At 46.8% G+C, this 17439-nt stretch overlaps 1 protein-coding gene across 2 annotated transcripts; it reads right to left on the bottom strand.

Moving 5' to 3' along the window:
• Window positions 1–2620: 2620 nt before the first annotated feature.
• Window positions 2621–16891, bottom strand: LOC310800954 (CUE domain-containing protein 1-like). 2 transcript variants are annotated; one of them, XM_083664852.1, is made up of 10 exons: window positions 16789–16891; window positions 11591–12376; window positions 10135–10268; window positions 9314–9446; window positions 8788–9028; window positions 7881–7970; window positions 6967–7063; window positions 5881–5939; window positions 5624–5693; window positions 2621–5167 (listed from the first exon to the last, which is right to left on the bottom strand). In XM_083664852.1, coding segments are annotated over exons 2-10 (1140 nt in total). In that variant the 5' UTR covers window positions 11906–12376; window positions 16789–16891; the 3' UTR covers window positions 2621–5166. The 2 variants fall into 2 exon arrangements, with proteins under 2 accessions (XP_083520978.1, XP_083520977.1); XM_083664851.1 differs by having other exon boundaries at window positions 16597–16862.
• Window positions 16892–17439: the final 548 nt, after the last annotated feature.

The raw sequence follows: 17439 nt of genomic DNA, 5'->3' as shown, positions 1-17439 counted from the left end.
TCCCCGCATAAGCTGCATCCCCTCTCCATCTCAATCTCTGCTGGGTTTCCCCCCATACATCATGATCATTCTGAGAGAAGAACAGAGTGTATAGCCTATACTTCACATGTGTGTGAGTGGGAGGGGTGTACAGGTCCCGGCAAAATCAAGCTACTGTATCATAAACACGACTCATTATCGAGGGTGTGATGTTCTTCTTTTAATACACACTGATTACCATTTAAATCTGAGTCCTCTCCATCTGTCATCAGTCTCTCTGCTGCTCCCCCTCGTGTCCTGGGTGCAGGGGAGAGGGAGACCTTCTGTTTCCCTGCTCAGACCAGGGGAGGCTGGTTCAGGTTGAAATCAGAAGATGGGCTCATTGTAATGCATGGAATGGAATGAGGAAAGGTATCAAACACACGTTCAGCCCCTCCTCCGATTTCAACCACCACCAGTCTCCCCAGGCTTAGTCACTATGCACATCTTTTTGGCTGGCCACATCCACTTAAGTCAAGACTGCTGAGCAAGTGAATGATTTCTTTGAGGGAGATCCAGAAAAGTTGGCACTTCCACCTTTTGTTGTTGTCATCTCAATCTGTGCATGCAGAACTAAATATCCCACCCCCCTCTTGTACTGTATGTCCACCCCCCTCTTGCTCTCAGTGGCACATGGCAGCACAGACTTCAGACACACGTGTGTCCTTTGACTCTGCCTCCTTGTTGCCTGTACACTCCACGAGTCCAAATTCTGTTTCCAGTGACGTACTCCCCTTCTTGTTTGCGTCTATTGTACTGTACTTATGGCTTCACCTCATCAAGGATAAGGCACAAAGAGGCCGTCAAGGCAACCAAACCAATATTTCCAGTGAAAATCCACCAACTCACCCAAATTAACAGAAAAGATTACAACGACATAGTCTGGGAGCAATAGGGCGGGGAATGAGGCACTTGTCAGCTTGTTCACATGACTTTCCGAGCTGAGGATAGACACAACAGAGTGGCCTTTTAAGCTGCTTGCACTGTGGTGCTATTGGCCAGTGAGGCCACTGCATCAAAGCATTGGGGCAAGCCTCACAGCATTGCATCAGATTAAAGTGGATTGTGGACAATCTGATTGCATGTCCTTTCATGGCGGTGACCTGCTGAGCCAACCCTGCAGGTCTGTGGAGGATGAACCTAGGATGAACCTACACACAACACGCTGTGAACCCTGTTTCACAACATCAACGCCTCTGCTTGGGTGGACACTTGGAATGAGTGTGTCCAATGTACTGTTTGGATTATTGACAAATGTGCATTCGCAGGCCTTATGACTGCATGTCTTTATGATAAAATTGGCACACACTGTAAAAATTGCTAGGTTGTTGGGAGGTGTCTAGTATAGTGTGTTTCATATGTATTATCCAGTTCAATCCACAGATTCCACACCCCCACATGTAAAAGGGGACATTATAACCAAATCAGACATGGAGGGGGAGGGGTAGAAGGAGGGAGGGAGGGAGCGAGGGAGGGAGGGAGACCAGACCCAACCAATGCACCACAGATCTGAGAGACGGGTTGCCAGGCTAGGCTTAGGTTAAAGCTCCATCTGCAGTCCCTACGCAATTAGCAGGATAAAGGCCACCCAGTCTTAATCACCCCAACACGCATGCCACACAACCAGGCCCAGGGACAGCCACATCAACATGGGCCCCCTCCAGGATAGGGGTGGCTATGACCAGAGATGGACATAAAGAGACAAAGGAAGACTAAAAGCCTGGGAGGGTGGGACTGAAACAGAAGGGCGCACAAGGATCATCCGGATACTATGGGGATTATGATAGAGGTTTGCATGGTTAGAACGAGTGAAAACACTGTCATGCAGTCCGATTGCTGGATACAGAGGCAAAGAGAGCAGAAAAAAAACACGTAGTAAAGGATGTGGATTGAAGTGAAATAAATATGTGGAGAGCACCATCTAGTGGGCAAAGTCGGTTTGTAGTTGAAAAGTCGTCAGAAATCTGGCAGCAGAGCTCCATTGACCTGTATAGAACGGTCATATGGAGCTAAATGCTCCAAACAATATAGAGAGATTAGATAGCTTCATTCGGAAGCATGGATTCCTATTGTATAGCAAATTAAAGTAATTGATTGTACGGGACAAAATTAAATGAATAAAACAATGGACTCCTGGCTTGGGTCAGCATGAACCTTGTTCCTTCAGTGCTGTGTTTTCTATGTGTTTGGAACCTATCTGAACCACCAGAGCTGCTGCGTGTCTGGGACATATTTAACTTGTAAAACAAAGGAAGGAAGTGAACAAGCCCTGACATCAAGAGCCTTGAAATGACACTTCTAGCAGTCTTCAGTCAGAGCACTGCTCATAGCAAACCACTCCCATGGGATTCTGAGGCACAAGGCAACTTCGGCAGATCCTTCACTAAGACTTACTGATGAGCAGCAGGAAGTGAAGACAATACACGGAAGGGAAGGAATGTTTGCTGAAACTGCTAGAGATACCGTCTTGTAAAGAAGGAGCATACAAGCACAGACTAGCACATGTAAGAAACATATGTGGGCTGGGCCACACAGTGATTCTGTTTGTTGATGTGCGATCATGAAAGTCTGAGTCATCCAAAAAAATAACCACTCAGGGTACAACACAATTTTATTATTCAAACAGCAAATAAAAGCAGTATAAGAAAAGGTTCACCTAAGAAGTTATCCTGAAAATGCGACAAACAAAACTGTCAGTTTTCCGATATATTTGTTGATGCGGTTAAATTAAGAGATTATTACTAGAGATTACTAGAGATTCCATTTGTCTAGAGGTCGATACCAGCATGTCTCCTACAGATACACATTGTTTTGGTAAATTAAATTAATATTTTCTAATTTAAGCTGCAGTTAAATACCTAAATCATCACTAAGTGTCATTTGCAGATACGTTTCTAGCATGTACGTGAATGCTTTTTCAAATATAAAAATATAGGAATAGTCAAATGGTTACAATAAGACCTTCACGAATGAGAATTGGATACATTCTTTCCTCTGATAAGGTGATAAGTCATTTAGATAACAAGCCCAACGAGGTGTCCTCTAAACTTCTTATGCTCCACTCACAATGGGTCCGACACTGTATATTCACGTAAGACACAGTCCTTTGGAAGGAGAAAGAGTAACATGGAAGAAAAGGTCATTCAAGTCTCAGGTGTCCCCTAAACATTGCACAAGAAAAATAACTTAACAGACACAGATAAAAAAGTGCTCACAGACTGAAATAAATATCACCCTCTAGTTTTGGTATGGTTGGTCCACATCCTATTTTCACTATTTTACACAACCAACATTAGATGTAGAGTTGCAAGTGGAGGGGAAACTACAGCTAGACGAAATTATGACAAATTGGAGTAGTGGTCTGGTGCTAGTGTGGTGGCCGGGGTTCGACTCCAGGTCTTCCAAGTGGAAGACACAAGCCTCTATCGTTAGGCCAAGAGGATCCTCAAGGTCAGAGGGTGACACTTGAGTTAACATGTCTCAGGCAGGGCTACCTCATCAGGAGAGAGTGATTCCTAATTACTCCTCCACTACATGGGAAGACCCATCTGGGTCATGGCAACAATGTTACAAGCGGGGTTTGAACCAAAGTCTCCCAGGTGGAAGACACAAGTGTCTACCATTAGGCCAAGATGATCTCCTCAAGGTCCGAGGGTGACACTCATCACAAGAGCATAATTCCAAATCTCCTCTGCTACACTAGGAATCAATGAGGATGCATTGTATTTGCTAAAATAGCATTTTGCAGGATAGAACTAGTTTTAGGATCCTGCCATTTGCACTGAATTAATTTACTCTATAAAGTTCTCTCAAGTGTAGCTAGTGCGTGCAATAACATCCCAATTATATTGTACAAAACTCCACCCACAAAGATGTTAGAATACTAGGCCAAAGATCACTGCTGAAAATAAACATCAAACCATTTCAGAGTTTAATCAGTTGGGAATGATGACAGAGGAGAGGGTCAAACAAACCCAAAAAGAAAATGGAGGGTGAGTAAGCTTCCCTGAGCATAGAATATTTTCTTGCTAAATACATGTACACAGTTGATATCCCTATGATGGGATGATCCCCATAAATCTTTCCAACCATTTCAATTTATACAGACGCAGATACATTCTAAAATCAGTTTACAATAACTATTATACAATAACTATAATATCAGGAATCACTGGTATTCTCTATTGGATCACTGAGAGCCAGTGCATCATTATCATACAGTATTCACAATGTCATTGTCAGACATTGATAGAACAACAGACATATGAACAGGTCACTTGGCCTCCAAGAAAAGAAAAAAAAAGAGAGTCGTAAACTAGCAAGAAGATGTGTGGCTGGCAAAGCCAACTCATAAGGAAATGGCTGTGAAAAAGGTGTGAAAGTTAATGAAGTAAATCCTCTACTCACTATGCGAGGTCCAAGTGTTGTTGAGAGGAATCGGTTTGAGACAAGACCGTAATGGCTACAAACACGATAACAAGATGACACGTTGATAAGGTCGGAGTGAAAGTGACGTTGCGTGATCAGTAAGGAATGGTACAGTATCACTGAGAAAGTTCAAAGGTAGACTCAGCTACATGACGTTACCACGGGAAGTGGGGATGGGGTACGATCTCGATGTGACATACTCTTACTCCCAAACGCACAACACAAGGGACTAGAGAGTGACTATTCATATGGTCCTGAGATAAACATGGGGAGAAATGACCCGTTCATACAGGAGCAAAACGGTGGCCATAATTCCAACTCCAACTTTCACTGTGCCTGTGAAATGTCATCTGCAATCACTGGCAAAACACTATGACCCTCCCCCCCCCCCGAAATGATCAATCAGGACTAAGTATATGTATAATGACAGTTGTACATGAAGAATAATAACGATATATAACTATAATCATAATAACATCAATATTTACAATCAATAACAACCTTTTTTTTTTTTTTTTATATTCAAATGCAACTTAAATAATACAAAACATTGCCTAACTAATTTGTTGATTTTTTGAAAAAAATCAAATGAGATCTTTGTATCTGTGAAGACGTGCTGTGAGGACCATGGAACTTGGGACTGGCTGGTTCAGGTCAGGAGGAGTGGTGAGAGCCATGGATCCTCCTATCCTCACAGAAAGATCCAGAGTGTGTGACTGATCTGTGAGAGACATGGTGAAGACAGTTGTTTATTGAACGAGTCTTAAAGAAGTTGCGGAGAGAATTAAGCCATTTATGATACTGCAGTTATTATGCTATCATATTGCAAGTCTTTTTTTTTTCTAAATATGTTTTTAGGGCATTTCTGCTTTATTAAGATAGAGACAGTAGAGATTGACAGGAAGGATGGGAGAGAGAGGAGGGATGAAATGCAAGATAGGTCGAGGGTCCGAATCGAACCAGGAACCTTACGATTACGTGGTGTGCGCATTAGTGTGCTACGCCACTAAGCGCCCCATCATATTGCAAGTCTGACAGAATTCTATGATGTCCCAGTGTTAGCACAAATATTTCCATGTGTCTATATTTGTTAATATTTAAAAAGACAAGAAACTTTGGTAAGTGTCTTTCAGTGGTAATCATTCCAGTGCCAATATCCATGAGTTGCAGCGCTCACCATGACAACACTTCCTGCTGGGGCACCTCCTCTTCCTGAATGTCTTGTCTCTTGAGCTTGCTGTCCTCCTCTATAAAAAAGGACAACATACAAACGCGTGAAGAAGATTGAAACAACCTATGGGCAACATTTACCTGCCCTCTTTAAAGTTTTTCATAAACTAAATGATCAGCTACACTCAGTACTCTAGTGCAATCATCAGCACCTCATCATTTAACTTCCCTCATTTGGCTGGACATGACAACATAGATCATTACCACTCAGGGGTCCTTCCTCATCTTCTAAGAGGTTGGCAGTGGAGGCAGCGTTGCCCAGTCTGGGAGGTGATGTTAAGGAGAGAGGAGAAGAGATGCGTACAGCAATACTGCAGACTCAGAAGCAAAGCCATGTCAAGGATGGGAGGGTACTTTACAGGGGGAGGGGGGCCCAGAATGACCAATTCTATATCAAGTTGTCCTACTTCTACAGAAAATTATGACATGTACCCTCCTCAAACCATCACTACCTCAAAATATACACCCTCCTCTATCGATACACATATTCACTGTGGAATTTCAAGGGATATTGATCCGGAGACCCAGAGGTCTAGTATGATTCGATTCATAGCCTTCAGAATCACCAGTTCTATGAGTTGTCCTACTTCTACGGGAATTGATGACACATACCCTTCTGCTACGACTCAAACCCTCACTACATCAACATATATCAATATCAACATCAACATGACACAAATTCACTATGGAATTTCAAAGACAAGACATTGATCTGGAGACCAGGGGTCAAGTATGCTTCTAATTCCCCCCCCAGTCCTAATGAACCTTGTATATCACCTTCCAGCTGGATACAAATGGGACATCCCCAGGGAATCAAACACATGGACATAAAACTAATCTAAACAAAGGCAGATATTAACAGCCCCACACATCAATATGCAGGCGAAGTCTCTCAGGGACAGTTAATTACATCTGGAGCAGTGAAGGCGCATCTGTTCCTTCCATTAGGGGCTCAATGTAATTTCTGGCGAGGACAAAAGAACCATTGGGTACTACAGTGACTCCTGGACATGGCGACGTGCCCAGGAGGGGTGGTGGGTGATGGGGGGAGGTGGTGGAGGGGTGGGGGGTGAGGTGGAGGGTGATGGAGAGGTGGTGGAGGGTGATGGGTGATGGTGGTAATGGAGGGTGATGGGGGGGGGGGGGGGTGGAGGGGTAGGGCGTGAGGATAGTGGGGGGAGGTGGTGGAGGGTGATGGTGGTGGAGGGGTAGGGCGTGAGGGTGGTGGAGATGGGTGATGGTGGTGGGTGGTGGTGGAGGGGTGGGGGTGATGGTGAAGTTGAAGGATACGAGTGATGCTGCTTCAGGAGGGCCCTCCTCTTCGTTTTTCTTCTTTTCGTCTTCTCAGAGAAAGCTCGGGCTATTTCAAAAAGCTTCTTCCGCGTCGCTGTGGAGGATTAAAGGATCACATAGTAAGTGGAATAGGAACAGAGAATTGTAGCTGTATAATTCACCTGTTTAAAAAAAATGTATTTGGGCAAAGTGTTTTTGACTACCGATGAATGCACTGACCTGAGAAAACAATCCATTTTCATCTCCTATTTCTCAATCATCAACAATCTCGTTGATTAAACCTGATTCATTTGGCATCGTCATTGCCTGATAGGCACTTTTTCCCTTTGATTCAAGAGCAGCTTGAGACTGCAACGAGGTAGGGGACTTTTCCTCCTCCGACTTTCTGGAGCACTGACTAAGGGGGTCATGTCCTACAAATGTGTGTTTGATTTCTCATAACGAACCTTACACTGTATATAGATACCATCCATCACTAAAGACTTCCTTGGCACTGCTGCACCTTTTTTTGTAATTACAACTATAAAACACTGGCAATGTCGTAGGTTGCAACAATACAAGATGAATGATAGTGAACAAGTCAACCTCCTCCTGTGAAGATGATGACCAAGTGGTAAACGAGAGAGAGAGAGAGAGAGAGTGTGTGTGTGAGTGAGCGTGTGTGAGAGAGAGTATGTGTGTGTGAATGAGAAGAGGGAGAGGGTGTGAGAGAGGGGCGTAGAGAGAGAGAGAGAGAGGGGGGGGTAGAGAGAGAGAGAGAGAGAGAGAGAGAGAGAGGGGGGTAGAAAGAGAGGGAGAGAGAGAGAGAGGGGGGGGTAGAAAGAGAGGGAGAGAGAGAGAGGGTGTAGAGAGAGAGAGAGAGAGTGTGAGTGAGTGAGTGAGTGAATGAATGAGTGAGAGAGAGCTCTTACATTTCCCCATGTGCTTGAGTTTGTCACGGAACAAGGCATCGTCTGAAACGGCGGTACAGGCCTCCCCAGAGGCCGAGGCACAATTATCTCCTAGAACAAAAACAAGAGGCTTGAAACACACACACATACACGCACACGCACACACACACCATCGACACACACGTAGTTCCTCTTCAGCGACTTTAATGGCAAGGTTCTTCCCTCCAGGAGGCGAACGCAGGCTCCCACATGACACAAACGTGGACCTTCTCAAGAGTGACAGGGAAGAACTAGGACTCCAATGCCATGAATGAGAGCAGACGAATGATAGGTAAGCTACCTGCTGTGAACCTCCCCATGAAAGCTTCAGAATGACTGGACTCGGGTGGCTGTGACTCATACGTCAGGCCATCTAATATAGAAGAGAGTCCAGCGGAGGATGTGAGCATGGAGGAGGAGGCAGGACACATGCATGACCTGGCAACCCCTTCATGCAGTACGAGAGGAGAGCAGGGGAGGGCTGGGTGGAGGTAGGAAGTGGAAAAGGGACCGAGGATCTGTTGTTTTCGATGACGTTCCTCCTCGCCTTAGATTGATGGGGGATGAAAGCGTATAGAAGGTAGAAGTGATGTCACTCTATACACTACATAAACATATTTAGATATGAGAAAAGAAAAGTGAAATGTGAGTGTGCATCAGTGTGTGTGTGTGTGTGTGTGTGTCTAGATGTCATCTCAGATACTCAGAATCTCATCTCTCGGTTGAGATTCTTGGGGCGCCCGATGTAAAAAAGCGCTGTGCAAAGTTGTATGCTAGTCCACACCCCTCTAAACTAGTTTTAACCATTTAAATGGAGAGTCAGACGAAGTGAGACTAGTCTCAATGTGAGAGAGTGTGTGTGTGAGTGTGTGTGTGTGTGTGTGTCCACCTTTCTCAAGGGCAATCAGAAACTCGCGGTTGCGCCGCAGCTCCCTCATAAACTCCTCGTTCTGCAGGAAGAGGGCGATGCGCTCGTCCTCCAAGTACTGCTTCAGCTTCCTCTCCTGCGCCGTCTCCATGCCAACCTGCCCTGCCCTGGCCACTGGCTCAACCTGCTCCTGCTGCTGCGTCATGGACGACAGGGAGGAAGAGGAGGAGGACGAAGGCTGGGTCAGACTGCTCTGAGAACGCTGGGGAGAGAGAAAGAGAGAGAGAGAGAGAAGAGGGAAAAAAAATGCATCAGGTGGTGTGAAACACATGACCTCTTCTTAGAAAATCATTGATATCCTGGACAGAAAACATTCTATAACCCCCCCGCCCCCCCCCCAAAAAAAAATCAATAATGTCAGAGAATGGATCGGTAGGTATAGGGATAAACTATGGGGCTGCTGCCATTAGCGCCCGGTCTGTACAGTAAGTGATGCCAGTGTGGGGTTAATGGTCCATTAGGGAAGCAACCCATAAACAGAACCTACCGGCAGACTGTCCAGCTGCTGAGGCAGAATCCTCAGGAAGTCATCAGGGAGGTTGCCTAGTAACGGTGGGTTCCAGTTCCTGTAGCTGCCAACTAGGCGTTGACCGGCGGGTGGGGGTGGGACATCATCAAACCTGGCAGAGGGGTGGGCGAGAGTCAGTACCAACTGATCCATCACTCCCATTAATACTGACCAATGTGTGGGGTTTGGTCTTATTCATACAATGCAAACCACTATGTGGCGCTATGCATATGAATACCCATTTTAAAAAAAAACAACCTTGCATTTTACTTTTTGGCTGCTCCATATCTTCTATTTGTTATACTTGGTCCTACCCAAAGCATCTGTCCAACAGATTTTTTTTCTCTCTTATCATTCTCTCCCTGGGACTGTGTTCATATTTACAAGGGCAGTGAAACTATAAAACGTCAGTATGAGATCAGATAAATATATTAGACCTAATATCGGCCCAGTTCTCACACACACACCCACACACAGTCACAGCTGCATGAGGAGGTTGCGGTCCTCACTGATTTAACAGCTGCGGTAGTAGTCGTTGGCCAGCAGAGGGAGCACAGAAAGCATCAGCCTCTTAGCATTCAAAGCACTCATGCTGCCCCATCATCCAGATAACCATAACCTGCATTGGATATCGACATCTGCAACCGAAAGCATACATCGCTCACGTAAATTGAGTGAGTCAAATAGGATTCATTCATTCATTCAACCACACTATTCTAGCCAACCATCATTTTGAAATCAGGCCAGAGAGCCCGCCCGCCCGCCCGCCCGCCCGCCCGCCCGCCCTCTCCCCCTCTTGCCTGGGTGGCGGTGGCGTGGGCAGGGCCTCATCTGGGTACTTCCTGTCATAAATGTGCATGTCATAGGAGGGCGGGGAGTAGACTGGTGGGGGCTCCTCGTCAGAGCTGTCCGGCTCCAGCGTCCGCTCCAGGATCTACAGGAGGGGGGGGGGGTCAGAGGTCGTGAGAGCCATTGACACCATCATAAAGCACTTGCAAAAACACATCAGATGGCAGGCTGGGAGCACATGTGGCCACTTCATACAGCATAGAAAATGAATAGTGTTTTTGTTTTGGGGGTTTGGAGAGAAAAAACGTGCATAGCTCATTGAAAATGAGCCTTTCTGTGCCGCATTGGGAGCATTGTGAAGGGTTTTGGCATGAAACCATTTCATTCAATTCAAGCAGTGGGATTTGGCCTCGATCCTGCATTTAACGGGTTGAATGAATTAAAAAGACTTGCCAAATAAGGAGCCTCGCAGGTGAGGCACACAGCCTTACGCTACGAGCACTTGGTTTATCCATTTCTCAAATTAAAGCCTCTCCACTTCTCTTTATGGTCTTTCAGAATGATTAAAAAAAAATAAAAAAAAGTTAATATCCTGCTGTAAAGCCAGTGGACACAAAAAACCCCACAAAAATATGGCTGCAACAGAGAGACAGAGAGAGACCTGCAGTAATTTAATCAAACACAGAGCAAGGCGCTTCCACGCTCCAACACTTGGTACTTGACAGGATCTTGTCATCACCTCCCCAGTGACAGTGAAGGGTGTGGGTGGCAGCACAGCAGGTTGGACAATTGCTCTGCTCTCGACGCTGATATTGTTCCTGTGTTGCAACTTAATAATAAACCCAGCAAATGGCAGACTGACACCTGCTGTGGCTCATTCCTGCACCTGAGATTCACACGTTAACACGTGGCTGTTCACAGTAACGGATCGCCCTGGCTGATCACAGCAGGCAGCCCATTGCTAGAGAGCAGCGCCGTTCATGTAACTGGGTATTGTCAATATTAACAGGCTAGATCAAAGCCTTTTCCACTCCCCCAAAAGCAACCATCTTGTTTTAATGTGAGGCAAAGCCAAGAAGGAGCAATGTAATACCGTGCATGAATGACTGTGGGGGTTGCAACAGCATCTATGAACACATTGTGTTCGCTGCTGCCTAAGACTCTGTCATGTTGTGCTGCTTTAAGACTGAGGACTGAGGAAGCCCCCTTTGTTCCATCCCAGTATCAGTGCTTTGACCTCTGACCTGCCCCAAACTGAGGCCCTGTTTGAAACCTTTACATCCTTCCTTCCTCCTTTCCTTGCAGTAACGAAGAACCCAAGAAGAGTCAAAGCACCCTTCCCACTGCCTTGCTTTCACCAATCAAAGTCATTTCAGATCGGTGACTTCTTCGAGGAAAGGAGGAAGGAAGAAAGGACGCATTGAGGATTGGAACAGGGACCCCCCCCCCCCACCCCCCGAGACTGACCTCAGGAGGGATGCTGTCCTCGGAGTCGGAGCTGTCGTCCGAGCCGTGCCCGTCCAGGCTCATCTGAAGCAGCTGGTCGATGGTGGCGTCCACCGCGCCCTGGTTGGCCCGCAGCACGCACTCGATCACGTCCTGCTCCACGCTGGGGAACATGGTCCTGAAGTCCTCCATGGCCTGGTTGAACTCCAGCCTCCGCACCTGACGCCCGGGCCGGCTGTTGTTGAGCTCGGCCGGGACCGGGTCGCCTCCGTGGGCCACGTTGCCATGGTTTCCACCGCTCCCGCCCCCACCGCGGCGGAACAGGCTGGTCATCATCCAGAGTGCCTCCAGCCTCCGTCCGGCGCCCCTCCTCCGCGCTGGCAACACCACCCGCGAAATGGTGACTCCTCTTTTTCCCGGGACGGTGGTGCAGCCCACCGCCTCCCTCAGGCCTGCAGCAGCAGCAGCAGCAGCAGCAGCAGCAGCTCTGCCTGGTCCACCTCAGGGCCCTCAGTGCTCAGCCGCCCCGTGGTTATCCGCTCACCATGGCTCCACAGACAGCCATCGGGACAGGGAGAAACCGCATCCACTTCTCTCTTCTTCTTCTTCTTCGTCGTCGTCTCCTCCTCCTTCTTCTGTTTCTTCTTCTTCTTCTTCCTCTGCTTTTGACCCAGCTGCATCCAATGCGGTGAGGATGTGGTGGATGATGTCCCCCCCAGGCAGTGTGGAGGACACACCGCGCTGTGTTCTCACTGGAGCTGGACTAGCGCTGCTCTGGGAGTGCCAACCCACGCTCGCCTTCAGCACCTGCAGTGTTAAGAACGTAGTGTCAGTGTTTTCGAGGGAAGCAGACAGACATCACTATGGATTAGCGTCACTGTCTGTGACCAAGGGAACAAACTGAGGTCATCATTTGTGATGTAATAGGCGAGGCGGGTCCAAGATAGTATACAAGGGTTGACTTTTTCTTTTTACGCATGCTCACAGTCACTTACACACACAGACAGACAGGCAGACAGGCAGGCAGACAGGCACACACACACCAGTGTTACACTTGGGTGGGGGTGGGGGGCCTCTAAGACTGTCTGATCGCATTACTTCTCAACCTCGACACCCTGCAACAGCCCCCCCCCCCCCCCCCCCAACAGCCACCCTAGGCGTCCGCGTTCCCAAGGCAAAGCTTATGTCCCCCAGGGCACCAGGGATAGCGTCATCCAGCTCCGGGGGGAGTGAGGGCAGGGGGCAGGGGGCTGGAGGCGCCATCCTGCTGCCAACTGCACAACCGTGACCCCAGAGGCCACCACATGTACCGCCTAAGTAGGTTACAGGAGCTGAATTAATCAGCCTGCCACTGAGTAAACACCAGCGCAGATGCGGCAGTTTCACAGAGAGACACACACACACCGACGGCGGCGGAAACCCGGCAGGGCGTCATGTGACAAGTGTCAGTGTGGCATTAGACGGTGTCAGGTGATTAGGGCTAATAAGGGTTTCGCAGAGACGCCGTGGAGAAAGCACTGTTTAAATGGCCGTGGCCCGAGACTGGGAGCAGGTGGCGTGACTGAACCTAGAAGAACCCTGCTGCATTCATACACAAGGAGAGAGAGGGGCAGATTGTCCCATATCAGTGCAGCTGCTGCCCCAGATCTAACTGCAAGTGAGAGGCCATTTGTAAAAAAAAACATAATGAAGCACTCAGGATGAAATAGGGCAGTGTGACGGAACCAGTGAATCACAGTGCTGCACCAAGGACAGACTGGCCTGCGCGCTCTCTCTCTCTCTCTCTCTCTCTCTCTCTCTCTCTCCCTCCCTCTCTCTCATGACCGCTGAGAGTTATACTCCAACTGAAAAAGCCCGGTTGTCATGCTCCCAATTCTCTCCTTGATGCCATGGCTAATCATTATCATTTGATGTGAAATAGAGAGACATAATTCAGGGATTTAAAGGATTCTGTATGACTCTGAAGAAAGGCAAATATATTTTTAGATCATTGCCAGGATAAATGCCTTTGTTTGCTCTCGCTTAAAAGATGAACAGAAGGCATCCCTTTGACTAAAAGACAGGAGGGTCATGCTTTTTATACAAAAACAGATTAAACGTTTTTTTTTTTTTTTTTTTTTAAATGTGACTGCTCGTGTTGTCACACTCCATGAAGATAGCTACTACCTCTCAGATAATCCAAAACATCCTGCATCGACTGTAGCCAGCCGCCCTGTCTGGTGGTGAAGAGCCCACACTGTCAAATCAATCATCTCAGAGCTGGCTGCATGATATTCCCAGCACACTGATCCTTCACTTCTCCCTATTCATCACTAATCCGCACCTACGACCACGTACTATATTTAGCACCAGAATCCCACAGTCCTTTGTCCCCATGTACATAGCTGCTTACCGATATGGTAGCCTGGGGAGGGGACCGCTGTGCCCTTGTGAATTGCAAAACATGCAGCATAGAGCTTACGTCACCCATAGCTAATGCCTGCGTCCGGTCAGGCCCTGAGCTGATTATCAATAGCGAAGGACTTTCTATTTTTTTTTTTTTGGATAAAGCTCTTGTGATGTGCCAAAATGTTGACCTTACATTTCGGATCAAACGTTATACTTCCAGGCCAAACTGAAAAAAAAAATCTCTGTAAGGCATCTTACTGAAAGTTGTACTTCTCCTAACCGGCGGGGTCGTTGTAGTGAGAGGTGGATAAATCAAAAGTAAACACAGTAGAATGACAGTGTGCAGGCCTGTCCTACCCGGTCTGATGTTGTTAGCGGTATGGCAGCGTGGCCACCTCCCCTGCAGTGAAAAGCTCATTACTGGAGGTCTATGACGCTCGCCCTACCAGTCCAATCGTTGCCAATACAATTATAATTCTGTCAGACTCCAGCTCCATGGCAACAGGCCTGACAACACACCGTCTGGTGGCACTTGTGCCAGTGTCAATCTGATTAGGTGAATCCTGGGACACACAGCAACTGGGTGCCAGCCACAAATTCACGACGCAGGACAGGTGTGACACGAATCAGCATGCATGGTGAACAACAAACTGTCCTATCTGTATGCAAGGTTTAGGCTAGGTCATACAAATGTCAAACTGGTCTTATCTTCTTCTGTATCTTTATCGATTCTGATATCAAGGTTCCTCCAAGGGCTTTACTCCAGTTAGGCTGGCTTTTTGATACAGGGCCAACACAGAGTTGACCGAAGACAGGAAGGATACCATCCAGTATAAAAAGGTGGGATAGGCTAATGTCAAGAAATGATTTTGAGGCGGATGTTAAATGCTCTCCTATAAAAGCTCAAAGCTGCTTCAAATTCTCCCTGGTCCTGATCTCTGGCACAGCGAGACTCGATCCAAGTTTCCACTCACTGCTTTGCTCAAATGATGTTCACATGAACAAAATGTCAGGGCAAGACATTACAATTGAATAAATGATGAGGTCTGCCACATCCACTGTCAGGGTTGAGCTAAAAGCAGCCAGATTCTTATTTTCCAGACTGCCAAATCCCCCATCCCTCAGAGGAGACATTCAATAAGATCTGGATAACCATGAAACACAGTCAGTATATGGCATTAAAAGGGATGACTTAACAGCACTTGACTGGCTACACCGACAAGCCAGGGTAACAATACCTGCTCTCTTCATGCTAAGGGCTAGTCTGCACCTACCACTGTCCCTGCAGGCAAACTTGACTGAGCTGTTCAGGTGCGGCTGACCGGCCCAGGAGTAATAAGACTCTCTCCCCATCCCCCTGCGGGACAGACGGAGATGGAGCCAAGTTGGGCAGCAACAGAGCTGCTGCACTAGCCCTTGATATGAGTCACGGTGATAAGTTCTCTTGATTAGGTTTTCTGTCTATGAACTGGATGGTGGTCAAACTGTCCTAGATGGGGCCAAGGCTATAACTTAAGTCAATCCTGAACCTAAAGTTGTGTCTCAGAGGTGTTCTTTTCCTCTCGTCAAAAGGCCTTTTATCTACATGCCTGCAGTGTGTGATAAAGGACTGCACTTAGGCTCCAGTTAGATTTTATGTATAGCCTAATATTTATAATAGGCCAAATCTGGGCCCTCTGCCAAACGAATGAGAGCAGAAGTTTGGTTCCATCCCTGGGGAGTGTTAAAACACACACACAGGAATTTCTTAGATCTCCCATATTGAGGAAAACAGTGGGGACAACATTCTTACCGCTGCGGTCACACTTTCCACAACAACAATCCCACAGCTCTCCCCCAAGCATTTCTCAGTTGGGTCTGCAGCCTCTCTGGCAGCGAAGCACAGGGAGGAAACTTCCTCCACTCTACAGTATAGGCTAAGCCTACTCTCTTCACATCTACACATCATGCCAGAACACACACTCCTATCTTAGTTTGATTCTTAGGCAATTAAGAAACATAATTCTATAATAACAATAATAATAATAATAATAATAAATGCCATTTAGCTGACGCTTTTATCCAAAGCGACTTACATTGCAGTGAGTGCATACATTTCAGTATATATGGTCCCAGCAGGAATCAAACCCACAACCTAAGCGTTGTTAGCGCCATGCTCTACCAACTGAGCCACAGAGGAGAACCACAATGTTGCACACAAAATCCATAAAACTTCAGATCAGAGCTACTAGTACTGTAGGTCAGTCATGTCATTGCTCACCTAATCACCCACGTAAGGCTACTGGTCATCCAACCCAGGAAGTCAACAGTGTGACTCCCACACCGCTATCTGGTGATGCCCACTGGTCAACTATGTTACTGGTTAGCCACACTGGGAGAGCCGGTTAGCCCAACAAACATAGCTATTTCGCTAGCTGGTTAGCAGCCACATGTAACCCTTTTAAAAAAATAAAAAACAACTAAAGAAAACGTGAGTGAGTTTACTGTCAACAGATTATTCATGTGACATTTCTAATTCCTCCGCCTGACCACTGCCTATTGAAATGTAACCTAATCTAGCAACACTTCTGTGGCTAGCTAGCTAGCTCGCTGTGGAAACGCCGAATTGGAGCGGCTGCATCTTGTAAAAGTCCCCTTACCTGAAGAGCGGTAGCCACATCTGTAGTCTTGCAAAAGAGGTAGCTAGCCGAGCTAACCCCATTCGCAAAACCAAAACAACGTTGTTTTTTTGTTGCACAAGCAAAAGGGCGACCGGATGGACGCGAATTATAGGTACAAATCCATTTCGTATGAAGTCGTGTTTCTCAAGGGTGTAAACTGCGGCTACGAACCGTCCTCCAAGGATGCGCCTGTCCGGCTCGCCGCTTGTCCCTTCCCTGCCTTTATCCCATCCCTCTGTCCACGGGCTGGCTGGTGACAGCACAGCACGGCGGTTCGCGGACTTGCGGATGGAGCCACAGAGCTTTCTAGTGGAGAATGATGAGAATCACACCCAATAGAAAATGTGTTAGAAATGGTGATTAAATAGGGCATGACCTTGGATCCATTGCTTAATTGTTCTATATCTGGTCGTATTCTTTTTTTATCACTGCTTTTCTATTCACAATTCCAAAACGCCTCAGAGCTTTGAGAATGTATCTGTCATGACAGTTTTTTTTTTTTTTAATCATTCATAAATACCAGAAGATGGATCATCATGAAGCAAAAAAAAAAAAAAAAAAGTGCAACAATGCATGGCCTCTATAAAAACATAAATCCTCTTTTGGAGCAGAGAGGGACAAAAGGCCTTGAAACCAAAAACACCTGCCTCTGACATAAACTCCCGAAGCTTGCTTTTCCCTGGGGTACACAATTCAAATTTGAAATGAGCTGTAAGAATGGTCGTCACGCTTGAATCATTGTTTTTTCGGTTGGGTAATTTATGATTAGATCTCTGATTCGGCTACAGCTGTACAGTTACAACAAACACGTACATTTTGTGG

Source organism: Argentina silus, assembly GCF_951799395.1.
Source record: "Argentina silus genome assembly, chromosome: 2".
In the NCBI taxonomy this organism is placed as follows: Eukaryota; Metazoa; Chordata; class Actinopteri; order Argentiniformes; family Argentinidae; genus Argentina; species Argentina silus.
The sequence above is the reverse complement of the archived record's forward strand: the minus strand, read 5'-3'. Positions and strand labels throughout refer to the sequence as shown.

Excerpts from the sequence above, each read along its gene's own strand:
- LOC310800954 (XM_083664852.1), bottom strand. The coding sequence starts at position 11,905 with ATGATGACCAGCCTGTTCCGCCGCGGTGGGGGCGGGAGCGGTGGAAAC. Across the intron at positions 9,029-9,313 it reads AGCAGCTGGACAGTCTGCCG|CGTTCTCAGAGCAGTCTGAC; the intron begins GTAGGTTCTGTT and ends CTCTCTCCCCAG. Across the intron at positions 7,064-7,880 it reads ACTCAAGCACATGGGGAAAT|CGACGCGGAAGAAGCTTTTT; the intron begins GTAAGAGCTCTC and ends AATCCTCCACAG.